The following is a 13,511-nucleotide window of genomic DNA, read 5'->3' as shown; positions in this document are numbered from 1 at the left end:
CCTCAAGCACCGTGGTGCCGCCAGCCGGGGGTGAGCGTGGCCCCCACCACGCCGGGCTCCACCGTGTGCCCGACACGCACCTGCCGGAAGCAGGGGGAGAATGGGAGGTCAGGGAGGGAGTGACAGAGAAGCCACCGCGCAGGGAGGCCGCCGGGGCTGGCGCTGTGAGACCTCACAGAACACAACCTCGAACCCACTAAGAATTCCAAGACTGGCAACCGCAGCGCATTGACCCCCAGGTGCAGGCTCTTGTTCCACGGCACCGGCCGCAGGTGCACGAGGCCGCCATGGTCCTCAGGCCAAAGGGGAGAGGGTCTGGCTGGAGTCTTCTTCGTACGATCTCCCCATCCTTGAGGAGCCCTAGGAACCGAGCGCTCCCAGCAGGGGCTGAGGCGGCCTCTCCCCCGGGCCCCGTCCTTGCCTGCCCCCAGACCGCCGCTGCGCCCCGTCCTTTCCGCCCTCTCGCTCCCTGCTCCCCGTCGGGACCTGCCTCGCCGGCTGGTCTACAGCTGAGCTGAGCTGGGGAGTACTGGACAGTAAGTTCTAGAGTCCAGCGCACTGCAGCGCGAGCGTGTGGCTCCCCGACTTACTCCCCTAGTCCCAGGGCGGCCGCGCAGGACGGGGGGCGGCGGGGAGGCCCTCCAGAGCCGTCTGCCCCTGCCGGCCTGGGGGCGTGGGCGGGGCGGGCACCGGGGCTGTCTGGCCCTCTGGGCAGCCGCCACCTTCGCAGGCGTGAGGCAGCCAAGTCCTTGTCTTACTCTGCGACGGCCCCGCGTTGCGTCTGGGAGAGCGGGGGATTTTCTTGCACTAACGTTTGCCCCCAGCCCTGTCTGGACCGCATTGCGGAGGGCGCTCCGTGTACAGCGTACCCTGTGCCATCAAATGTCTTTGGGGAATTTTCAGCTTCGGGGGCTCCTCTCTGCATGCACACCGGGAAGAACCCCCGCACCAGCTTTACCAGCAACCGTCTGCACGTCGGCCGGAGTCTTGGGGACACGGGCCCCTTCCTTAGGCAGCCGAGGTCCCGTTCCCAGGAAGGCAGGCAGGCAGGGGACACCCCGGCAGCAGCCCTCTGCCCTCTTCTCTGGTGCCAGGACGGAGGCGTTTTCTTTTGAGCTGAGGGAGCATCAGGCCCGCCAGCGGAGTCCAGCTCGGCCCGTCCTGTCTCGCCGGCCAAGGGGCTGGGGTGAGGGAGAAAGCCTGGGAGCTGTCGGGGGAGCAGGGAGGCTGGTAGCCTGGCTTTGGTCACAGGCCTGGGGGGCCCCGCAGAGGAGCTCCCGGTCAGCGCCCACGACGGGGACTGGGAGGCCAGAGCACCGCCCTGTGATTTTGCAGACTATCTTCTTCCTCTTCTTCCCAGGCCGGCCCTCTCTGAGCCCTAGCCGGCCTCAGCTGGGAGTTCTGTGTGCGTTTAGAGTGAGGCCTGGACGTGTGTGACTAAGCCCTTTCCTAATGTTAAATACCTGTGAAGAACTTTGAAGGGAAAGCAACCAGTCCCTTGCCCAACCCCCATTTCAGATGACTAAGTCATGACCCTTTTTAACAAGACTTCAAAGAAACCTCATCAAAGATAACATTTATATTGAATAAAACAGTACAACAGTTTTCCCCTTTTACTGTAAAGCTTGAAATGAAGCACAAGAGCCCCTTTCAGCTTTCTGAGAAACAAAGCGCAGTGAACCACAGCGAGGGAGTGGTCACTGCAAGACAAACCTTCCCTCCCTCCCCCAGTTTTTTTTTTTTTGGGGGGGACCTTGGTGGACCCCAAGCTGAATTTCTGACATTAGACATGGTTTTTCAAGTGCTCAGGTCATTAGGCAATCAGAAAACACCAGAGCTCATCCTGATAATCTCTGCCACAAATTCCCATCTGAGAAGGCACAGTTGTGGTGCACTGAGAGCTCCTGGGACGCGGGGGTCGCAGTCTGGGTTTTGCCCTGTCTTTGCCCTGCCTCTGCCCTGGGTGAGACACTTAACTTCTTTGGAAACGGTTTCCCCTTGTACAAATGGGGATAATAAATCCCCTCTATCTCAAGAAATTGTTTTAAGTACATAGGAATGTCTGAAAAAATACTTATCCTGCGCTTGGTAAACAATATAGTCTCGACATATGTGCGTTGGGTTATAATCGATGCCACTGGTAGTCTCTTCTGCGACACTTCCCCCACCCCCATGCCAATTTAATAAAACAAAGGTAAAGGGTAACATTTTAAAAATTGCTGTATTCAAAATTAATAATAAACTTTAGGGTAAATAAGCTTTAAAACAAAAGTACATAAGCAAAAATAAATAATTTACACCAACCCACTAACCTAATTTTCAGAGTAAAGCCATTTTCAATTACAGCACTGTTATCCCGGGCTCCAGCCTGTGGTCAAACTTTGATAGTTCATTATTTTTAAAAAACAGTAACAAAAAATTGAACGCTAAGTAAAATCTTTAACAAAACCAAAGCACTGGATTTAACTTTTTAATTTTAAATAACCAAACTTTGTCATTTTATACATAATCCAATGTAATGGATCCAATTCAATATAATTAGCATTTCAGCCTAAAGAGGTGGTATTTTAACAGGGATGGAAAACTATAATGAATAGTCTTCGAACCGTGAGGTACAAATAACATACAAGTATACAGAACAAAAACTGCAGACGCTCTATTAACTTGGGGAGATATTCGAAGGCTTTACATTCTTTATTATCCATGATGGCTTTTGGAATTGATTGTTTGAAGTATAGAACCTTTGACGTTTTAGATACAGTCTTTATTTTATTTTATTTTTTCACAGTAAGTTAAAAATCCATCATAAGACTCCGTAAGACTCCACTGATCTTGCATGTAGACTCTAGGAGTTTGCAAACTGATAAAAGAGTAACATGAAAATTTACTGTATTGCCCTAATTTCATACATCCTTGTACACAATGAATCAGTTTGGGAATCTATTCCAAGGGTTATATACACAAAAGTGTCAAGAATAAAATGTTCTCCACTCTTGCATAAAAATGTGTACAGTGTGTCAGGAATGGAAACATTCTCATTTTCCTGGGCCCGGGCTCTCGGATGTCTGCTGCCTGAAGATGAAAGGCTCCTCCTGCTGTAGTGCGCCCCCGTCTCCAGGATTAATCATCCAACCCTGGCGTTTCTCCTTGTTGGATCCGAGATGCTATTCTGATGGCTTCTTCCAGAGATGGCTGTTCTCCAAGCTGAAAGGGAACAAACACGAAGGCACAGTCAAGCTAACTCCAAACAGAGAGTATGTGCCAGAAGTAAACATCTTTGAAGAGTTTTATTTACTTCAGAGAGAGAGAGAAAGAGAGAGCGCAAGAGAATGCACAAGCAGGGGGAGCTGCAGGCAGAGGGAGAGGGAGAAGCAGGCTCCCCACTGAGCAGGGAGCCCGATGCGGGGCTCGATTCCAGGACCCAGGGATCATGACCTGAGCTGAAGGCAGGCGCTTAACTAACTGAGCCACCCAGCCGCCCCCCGGAAGTAATATTTCTCTCTGTAATTCTGACAGCTGGACTTAGGATACTATTGCTGATCTAATCATAAAGAGGACCAAAAACAGTTCTCGCGGGAGAATAATGTAGTTTCTTTCTTTAGGATTTTGGTAAACCTTCACTCGTGCAACAGACAAAAGATGCTCATCTTCTCCAGTGGAGGCACTGACAGCATCCTGAGCCTTTAGCTTCTCCGCCCATAAACTAAATTAAAACCAATGGTTGGCATTTTCCCAAGTGTGTTCTAACTCTTTTCCAAGTAAATCCATGAAAACTAACTCTTCCCAAGGAAAGGTAATCTGCACCTAGCATTCTAGACTCTCTGCTTCAATCCAGCGACTTCCCTGAGAACAGTTTTTCTATCTTCTGATGTTCCCCCAACAGAAAACACAGCTGTGCAGGGATTCTCGGGGGACTCACTGAGGGTCTCTGTTTACACTAGGTTCAATTCCAAGGAGTAGCTCTTAAGTGCTTTCTAGAATCCTGCCTAATGAGACTTATTTTGAAAGTAAAGATGGCTGGTTGGGGGCATGCTGGGATGTACACCAGAAGCTTTCTTTTTCTTGCTGTAATTCCCCTAAAACGTGCAAAGATAATACAGAACAAAGGGCCGGTCTCTTTGAGCCCACCGCAAACGTAGCAGTTTTCTTCAAGGAGCTAAGTGCCATCGATTATTCTGTGCCCTGCCTGCCGTGAAGGTTATGAATAAAGGACAGTGCACGAGGCCGAGAGCTACGGAGGAGTCCTGCTGTCACCGCACTCACCTGAACGGCAATCTGGGTGCCGTTGGATGTGGCCACTAAGGTCAGAGGCCTGGTTTCTGTGGTTACTAAGTGATGGCTGTGCTGTTGGTGCCCCATTTCTGATGAGGCAGTATGGAATGCTGCCAAGTCCTGAGCCACAATTGCAACCTTAAACAAAAAGTGCACAGAAGGAAAGTTATGATTAAGTACATCGAACTCCATTTAACGAGAGGGACTGTCTTCGGATCTGAAAGGAAAAACTCCGTCTGACCACAGGCTTGCGGAAGGCTGGAGCTGGAAGACAACTTACATACTGTCTACTGGGGATGCTCTTTCTTTTTTTCTTTTAAGATTTATTTATTTATTTTGTAGAGACACAGAGTGCGAGCAGGGGGAAGGGCAGAGGGAGAGGGAGAGAGAGAATGTCCAGCAGATTCCCTGCTGAGCACAGAGCCCCACACAAGGCTCGATCCCACGAATCCAAGATCATGACCTGAGCCAAAGACAGACGCTTAACCAACTGAGCCACCCAGGCGCCCCGCAATGCTTGTTACCGGCTGCCTTTTGGATAATAGCCTAACCTAATGGGGTGAAGTGGTATGTCAGTGTGGTTTTGATTTGTATTTCCCTGATGACTAATGATGTTGACCATCTTTTCACGTGCTAATTGGCCATCTCTAAAGCTTGTTGGAGAAATGTCTATTCAACTCCTTTGCTCTTGTTTGAACTGGGCTGCTTGGATTTGGTTGTTGAGTTATAGGAAGTCCTTATCTACTTTAAATATTCATCCCTTACCGGATATAGAATTTGCAAATATTTCCTCTCATTATGTAGATTGTCTTTTCACTCTCCTTTTTTTTTTTTTTTAAAGATTTTATTTATTTATTCGACAGAGATAGAGACAGCCAGTGAAAGAGGGAACACAAGCAGGGGGAGTGGGAGAGGAAGAAGCAGGCTCCCAGCGGAGGAGCCCGATGTGGGGCTCGATCCCAGAACCCCGGGACCATGCCCCAAGCCGAAGGTAGATGCTTAGCGACTGAGCCACCCAGGCGCCCCTGTCTTTTCACTCTCCTGGTCCTGGTCTTTGATGCACAAAGTATTTAATTTAATTTTGTATTTTATTTTGTTTTTGTTTTTTTCTTTTTCAAATTTTTATTCAAATTCTAGTTAGTGAACAAAGTTTTTAATTTTGAACAAGTTTAATTTATCTATTTCTTTCATTGCCCCTACTTTTTATATCATACATAAGAAATAATTCCCTCATCCAAGATCATGAAGATTTTCATCTATATTTTCTTCTAAGCATTATATAGTTTTAGCTCCTAAATTTAGGTTTTTAATACATTTTAATTTTTATATATGGTATAAGGTAAGGGTCCAACTTTATTCTTTCTCATGTAGATATAGTTTTCCCAGCACCAGTTGTTTAAAAGACCATCCTTTTCCACTGAATGGTCAAATTTTAATTGTTGAAATTTAACTGACTATATACGTGAGGGCTTATTTCTGGACTTTCTCTTCTGTTACATTGGGAATCCATATTACTTTTGTAATCGCAAATTAAAATAGATGGGGAGCAGAGACTACTTCCGTCTATATGGCTAACTAGGCTTCCAGAGGCACCTGGAAAAGTGAGTCTAAGAAATCCAGTTACCTTAATTAAAAAAAAAAAAAAAAAAAAGCCAGTGAAGGACCAATTGCTTTCTTCTCATGCATGTAAAGAGCTAGGCAACTTAAGCATTACAGATAATTCACAGGTGGTGTCTGGACACCCCTAAGTGGATAGTCAATATTTGCCCAGTGGCCTGGTTGCAGCCAGAAGGAGCAGTGGCAGCAGCTGGTCCTCAAATGAAACCCCCACTCCTGTTGTAATATCCCGGGTTGCTGGAAGCTGCCTGGCTTCATTCCAGCCCTCAGAGCTGCCTCTCCTGAAAATGTTCCTACTCCCCAGCTACAGATAAAGTACAAAAGAATGTTTGCTTTAGGGTCACTATCCTTCCAGACCTGCAACTGTAACTGGCATAAGGTGTATTTACCCAAGTTGTGCCATGCACCCATCCAGGAATCCTATAGCCATGGAAACGACTGGGGCCATTTTGTAAGACAGCCTGAAAGCCAGTGTTAGGTTTTGCTTTTGTTTCTGTTTTTGCATAGGGTATAATTAACAAACGATAAAAATGCACAAATCTTTAGGTGTTCTGTTGAGTTCTGACAGATACATCTGTGGAACTACCACCTAAAACAAAATAGAGAACAGATCCTTCATATTCCATCCCATCAATTTCCTTCCCCCAGTCAAGCAGCATTTTCTGATTTCTATCACCACAGATTTGTTTTGTCTGTTCTTGGATTCCATGTAAGTGAAATCATATAATACGTATTCTGGTGGAATTGCTGCGGTTATATCATTTTACACTCCCATGAGCGTGTACGAATGTTCTAGTTGCTTCGCATCTTTACAAAATGCTGTTAGTCTTTTCTGTTTTAGCAATTTTCTGAATCTGAAATGGTGGGATCTCATTGTGATTTTAATTTGCATTTCTTTGATAACTAAAGACTTGAGCACTTTTTTATGTTACTGGCCATTCTTGTACCTTCTTTTGTGAGAGGTCTGTTCAAATGAGCAGTAAAATGATTTGCTCATTAAAAAAAAATTGTATTTATTTTGCTCATTTTTAATGGGCATCTTTTTATTGTTGCTTTGTAGAAGTTTGTTTATATTCTCAATACAAATCCAGCGTCAGATATAGTGTGAATATATTTTTCCCAGTCTGAGGCTTATGAAATCTTTTTCTTAATGGTGTCTTTTGGTGAGGAGAATTAATTTTGATGAAGTACAATTTATCGTTTTTTTTTCTTTTATTGGTAGTACATTTTTTATCCTAAGAAATCTTTACCCTAAAGTTATAAAAATATTACTTTTCTTCCAGAAGCTTTATGAATCTGAGTTTTGTACTTCAAGGTGTAGAAGACTTTCAACTTTGTTTTTTTTTCCCAAGGTTGTTTTATCATAGGTCCTTTCATTTTCATGTAAATTTTATTTTATTTTATTTATATTTTTTAAAGATTTTATTTATTCATTTGACAGAGATAGACAGCCAGCGAGAGAGGGAACACAAGCAGGGGGAGTGGGAGAGGAAGAAGCAGGCTCATAGCGGAGGAGCCTGAAGTGGGGCTCGATCCCAGAACGCCCGGATCACGCCCTGAGCCAAAGGCAGACGCTTACAGATGCTTAACGACTGAACCACCCAGGCGCCCCCATTTTCATGTAAATTTTAAAATGAGATTATTTAATATCTTCGAAAAAGTCTGCTGGAATTTTGATTGTGATGGTATGGAATTTATAAATGAATTTATGAAGAATGAGAGTTACTAATTTTGACACTCTTTCATTGAACATGGTAAGGTAGCTGTAGTGAATCTCAACACTGCTTTCGGCATAGCACGAGACAACTGTAAAATGTATTAATATCATGTATTTTAAGGGAAATGAAAAATTAAAACTATAAAGAGATACACCAGATTGGCAAAAATCCAAAAGTCTGATACCACTGTGTTGACTCTACAGAAGGGAAAGAGGTGGTCTCGAATGCTGCTGGTGGTCATGTGGACTGACACGGCCCTAGATGGGAAGCTTGGCGCTACTTATCACAACTACAAATGCACACTAGGGTTTGCCTAGCAGACTTACTCACACACTTGCAAAATCACATGAGCACAAGGTTACATCTTGTCTGAAACAGCACCAGTGTTTAATTATGGTGTTCATACAGTGAAATATGATATAGTTTTTAAAAATGAGGAAGCTCTCCATATCATGAAATAGAAATATTTTCTAGATGTATAATTAAGTTAAAAAAACACAAGGTGAAGAACAGTATAGTTTACTATCATAAGACTAAAAGGAAGGGGGAAGATGACTATTTGTTTTTGTTTGTATATACTGCATGAATTGCTGGACGACTACGCAAGAAACTAGGTATTACCTCTTCGGGGGCAAGAACTAGGTTGATGGGGGCAGGGGTAGGAGGAAGACTTTTCGCTGCATACCTGTACAGACTTTTTGATTTCTGAACTCTGTGAATATATTACATATTCAAAATATTAAATAAATTTTGCAAATGAACTTTTCCTAAGGATCTGATGATGATCATCGGGGGCTGCCATTAACGAACACTTAATTTATACCTGGGCTTTATATTAAATACCTTATACACTTATCTCATTCAGTCCTTACATCAGCCTTATGGTGTGGATGCAACAATCACTTCTATTTTTCAGAGGAGGAAAAACTGAGACTCAGGGGGTTGGCTAATGGGCTGTAGAGCTGGGAGTCAATCCCAAGTTTGTGTGACTAACACCACCATTCGCACTGCATATCTACGTAACAGTTACGATATTGATATGTGTACTACTTCATATAAAAGAAAACAGCAATTACCTGCTGTCCTTCTGTGCCCTCTGCCGTAACCATAGCAACAGAGTGTGTTCCTGCNGAGGAGATGACTGCATCATGAGCTGGGACGGTAATGGGCGTGCCATCCTGCGTTACCATTGTGATGGTATTGCCAATGGCCTGCATGTCAGCTTGAGATATGTTGACCTGCAATACAATGCATTTTACAAATCAGTCTGTTTCTCTTTGTATTTGGCAATCTTTTTTTTTTTTTTTTTTTTAGTAAGCTCTACACCCAATGTAGGGCTTGAACTCATGACCCTGAGATCCAGAGTTGCATGTTCTACTGAGACTGAGCCAGCCAGGCGCTCCAGATATTTGGCAATCTTTATTGAGGACCAGGCCCGACCCTTGTAAAAATTTACTCTGGGGGAGCAAATAATTCTATAATGGAATAAACTCTTTTAGAAAGAGATCATCAGAAAAACTACCTCTTTTCTTTTTTACAGATTTAATTTTTTTTTTTTTAAAGATTTTATTTATTTGACAGAGACAGCCAGCGAGAGAGGGAACACAGCAGGGGGAGTGGGAGAGGAAGAAGCAGGCTTCCAGCAGAGGAGCCTGATGTGGGGCTCGATCCCATAACGCCGGGATCACGCCCTGAGCTGAAGGCAGACGCTTAACGACTGCGCTACCCAGGCGCCCCTACAGATTTAATTTTTAAGTAATCTCTTCACTCAATGTGGGGCTTGAACTCACAACCCCGAGATCAAGAGTTACATGTTCCACCGAGCCAGCCAGGCACCCCAAAGCCGACAATTTCTTGAGTGCATTTCCTCCTCTCCATCTCTATTGCCAATTTAGACCCTTATTTTCCTCTCATCTGACTTCCTGCAATAATACAACTTCTTCCTATGTATCCAGTCTAACCCTTACCTAAACCATCCTCTACCCTGACACCTTTTTAAGAAAACAAATTTCATTATGTTTACTGCTTACATCCTCAGTGACCACCACCCCCATCATTAGAGTTCAGACTTCTTACATGGCATCCGTGACCTTCCGCAATCTGGCCTTTAACAGCTTCTCCAGACTCATCTTCTACTACTTCCAAGCCAGCATCTGGCACTCCCAGCCACAACTAATCATTCACAGTTCCAGAGTGTCATATTCTGTTATATCTTCGTGATCTTTCCCTTCCCTTCACCCTGCTGCCAAACTATGAAAATTCTTCAGGATCCAACAAAATGGCCACTCTCGGGGCACCTGGGTGGCTCAGTCAGTTAAGTGTCTGACTTCAGCTCAGGTTGTGATCTCAGGGTCACGGGATGGAGCCCCACATTGGGCTCCCTCTTCAGCAGGGTGTCTGCTTCTCCCTCTCTCTCTCTCAAATAAATAAATAAATCTTAAAAAAAATAAATAAATGGCCACTGTCTATAAGGGCTTCCAAGATTCCTTCAGGAAGAATAATTTGTGCCTTCCTCCCGGCTGACACCTCACTTCACACATCCCTCAATTATATACCCATCATTGTAAGAAGTTATCGTTCATTTAGGAATAGCTCTCTCCTACTAGACTATGATACCCACCCCTACTTTCTGTACTCCCCACACTAAGCCTACCAAAATATCTGGCATTGGGTAGAATTCAATAACTGTTTACTATTTAACTGACTAAAGGAATGGAAGAGAAATCTAATCCCTGAAGGAAACAAGGTTACATGTGGAGAAAACACGTCAGGATAAGGAAAAGAGCTGTTCTGGAACACATGAAGGGGATGAGGCTCATTTTATCCAGTCAGGGAGGAGCCAGGAGTGTTTGACACAGCAGTAGGTTCCAGTCTGACAAACAACAGATTTACCCAACAATGGAACAGCCTGCCTCTTATGAAAGAAACTGCCTTATCTGTTTGGGGGCTGCTGTAGCAGGAAATTCTCCTGTATCAAGAGGGAGGGAGGTTACGTCACATGACTTCAAGAGGGTCTCTTGTCTGTGTTGATCTAATGCAAGAAAAAGTCTTAGGCTTGATGTTAAATCAAAACTGGGTTAAATTAATCTTGCATGGCAGTCAGTGGACAAAGAATACAGTGACGAATTAGTGCTGTAAGTGAGGGGGAAGGGAATGAATGGGAGGTACAAGCACCTTGAAATTTCCACTCCTGAATATGCTGTCTCCTAATTAACATCAGCATAGTAACAGTTATCAACACACAGGGCAGATTCATCATGGGAAGGAAGCTCTGAGAGAGACAGGAAGGGAGAGAGTTCTCTGTGGAGGATAAAGAGCCCCATATGCCTATTTCTACCAGGTACTAAGACAGCCTTAGTTGGAGGTTAAAAATGAAATCAAGTCTGGATTATCTTAGGCTAGTGGCATCTAGAAAACAATGGTTCGGAGAATAACCATTACAGTGCTTTTCCTGGGGAAATCAAGATACTTGGTCTATTAATTCTGGGAGGTAAGTTAAGTGAACTCCCATTAATTCCAGGGAGGGAGAGGGCCAAAATCTGGAAATTTTACAGTTTTGCCCATTGCTGACTTCCCAGGATCCTTTATTTTTATTTCTTAAGATTTTATTTTTAAGTCATCTCTACACTCAACGTGGGGCTTGAACTCACGATCCCAAGATCAAGAGTCGCATGCTCCACTGACTGAGCCAGGCGGGCACCCCTCCCAGGATCTTTTAATGATGTCATCATATCCTCATTCCCTCAGCCAAGGCTCTGCTGGTATCTCAATCTCACCTCCTGGATCTAATCAGCTACTAAATCCCAGCCCTTCTCTGATTTACGTTTTTCATGGATTCTTTACTTTTCAAGCCCTCAATTTCACTGTGGTTCTGACCTTTATCACCTCACCTTTGAACTATACCAATAACACCATCTGAATGCTGGAGTCACAAGCATCCTCTGCCTCCTAATGTCCCTGTATGCAGCCTCCTTCGGCAGCCTCCTGGAAAACCTTTAGCTCTAGCACCGCCTGTGAGCTGATATTCAAGGCTTTCCTCAGCTGGGGCCCAACCTGCCTTCCACGCCCACGCTCAGAGAAATGTTATGTAGCCTGTTTGGCTTTATACTCACATGCTGAGTCCCATCCTGGGATATGAGTGTAACTTGCTGACTCAGCCCAGACTGGGTTACCGTGGCGACTTGTGTAGATACGACGTCATCCCCTTCCACACCTGTAACATACGTGATCTGGGACCCTTTCAGAACATCTTCACTTTGACCTATTTAAAACAAAGGAATCATTTATTTGACCAACCAACCAAGCTGTTTAGAAAACAGGATATATTTTCTTTTCTTTTTTTGAATCACTTAAATATTTCTTACTTATTTTTCCCCAAATTTTTATTTTAATTCCTGTTAATATACAGTGTAACATTAGTTTCAGGTGTACAATACAGTGATTCATCACTTCCACACATCACCCGGTGCTCATCACAAGTGCCCTCCTCCATCCCCCCATCACCTATGTAACCCAGCCCCCCACCTCCCCGCTGGGAACCATCAGTTTGTTCTCTATACTTGAGAGTCTGTTTCTTGGTTTGTCTCTCTTTTTTTCCCTTTGCTCATTTGTTTTGTTTCTTAAATTCCACATGAGTGAAATCATATGGTATTTGTCTTTCTCTGACTTGTTTCACTTAGCATAATACTCTCTGCCTCCATCCATGTCGTAGCAAATGGCAAGATTTCATTTCTTTTTAGAGCTGAATAACATTCCAGTGTGTGTGTGTGTGTGTGTGTGTGTGAGAATATCTTCTCTATCCATTCATCAGTGGATGGACACTTGGGTTGCTTCCATATCTTGGCTTTTGTAATTAATGTGGCTATAAACACAGGCGTGAATGTATCCCTTTGAATTAGTGTTTTTGTATTCTTTTTTTTTAAAAAGATTTTATTTATTTGAGAGAGAGAGAGAGCACGAGTGGGAGGGGCAGAGGGAGAGGGAGAGAGAATCTCAAGCAGACCCCACACTGAGCACGGAGCCCAGTGTGGGGATCGATCTCACGACCCTGAGATCATGATCTGAGCCAAAATCAAGAGCTGGATGGTCAACCACCTGAGCCACTGAGGCCCCTTGTGTTTCTCTATTCTTTAGGTAAATACCCAGTAATTCAATTACTGGATCATAGGGTAATTCTATTTTTAACTTTTTTGAGGAACCTCCATACTGTTTTCCACAGTGGCTGCACCAGTTTGCATTCCCAGCAACAGTGCACGAGGGTTCTTTTCTCTCCACATCCTCACCAACACCTGCTGTTTCTTGTGTTGTTGATTTAGCCATTCTGACAGTGTGAGGTGATACTGCAGTGTAGTTTTGATTTGGATTTTGAAAACAGAGAATATTTTAAATATGACAGAAATATGTGTACAGATTAAAGTGTATATGTATTATATTCCAAATCATAAAAATGGCTTCCAGCATCTCCTTCCAATTCTTCCACCTTTGTAAAGCCAAACTAAATCAAAGCAGACCAAACCTTTCCACATCAAATTTAAATGTTCTAATTGTGAGGGTGCCTGGGTGGCTCAGTGGGTTAAGCATCAGACTTCCGCTTGAGTCATGATGACCCCGTGGTGGTGGTGGGGGTGTCCCTGCTCAGCGGGGAGTCTGCTTCTCTCTCTCCCTCTGCCCCTCCCCCCTGCTCGTGCTCTCTTTTTCTCCCTCTCAAATAAATAAATAAAATCCTTTTTTTAAAAAGGATCTAATTTTGGGAGACCCCTTTTATTCTTAATTGAATTATGTGATACTGTGCATGTGTGCTGGGGCGGGGCGGGGGCATATTGGACAGGAATTCAGCCTGGCAAACAACCCTTCCAACATGGCAAGTATGCACTACGTTCTTGCAGTCACTTAAGAAGCTGTTAA

The 13,511-nt window shown here is 44.2% G+C and overlaps 1 protein-coding gene across 2 annotated transcripts in view; it reads right to left on the bottom strand.

Annotated features, from left to right (window-relative positions):
- Positions 1–2,457: 2,457 nt before the first annotated feature.
- Positions 2,458–13,511, bottom strand: part of ZNF143 (zinc finger protein 143) — a 57,620-nt gene continuing 46,566 nt past the window's right edge. For both annotated transcript variants that reach the window (XM_040630770.1, XM_008683793.2), the window contains exons 13-16: positions 11,720–11,868; positions 8,684–8,845; positions 4,264–4,410; positions 2,458–3,204 (exon numbers count right to left, since the gene is read on the bottom strand). In XM_040630770.1, the coding sequence (XP_040486704.1) occupies positions 3,121–3,204; positions 4,264–4,410; positions 8,684–8,845; positions 11,720–11,868 (542 nt within the window). In that variant the 3' untranslated portion in view covers positions 2,458–3,120. The remainder of the gene's footprint in view (positions 3,205–4,263; positions 4,411–8,683; positions 8,846–11,719; positions 11,869–13,511) is intronic.

This window comes from Ursus maritimus, unplaced genomic scaffold, assembly GCF_017311325.1.
Source record: "Ursus maritimus isolate PB19 unplaced genomic scaffold, ASM1731132v1 scaffold_16, whole genome shotgun sequence".
Taxonomy (NCBI): domain Eukaryota; kingdom Metazoa; phylum Chordata; class Mammalia; order Carnivora; family Ursidae; genus Ursus; species Ursus maritimus.
Note: the sequence above shows the minus strand (reverse complement) of the source record. Positions and strands in the feature narration are given on the sequence as shown.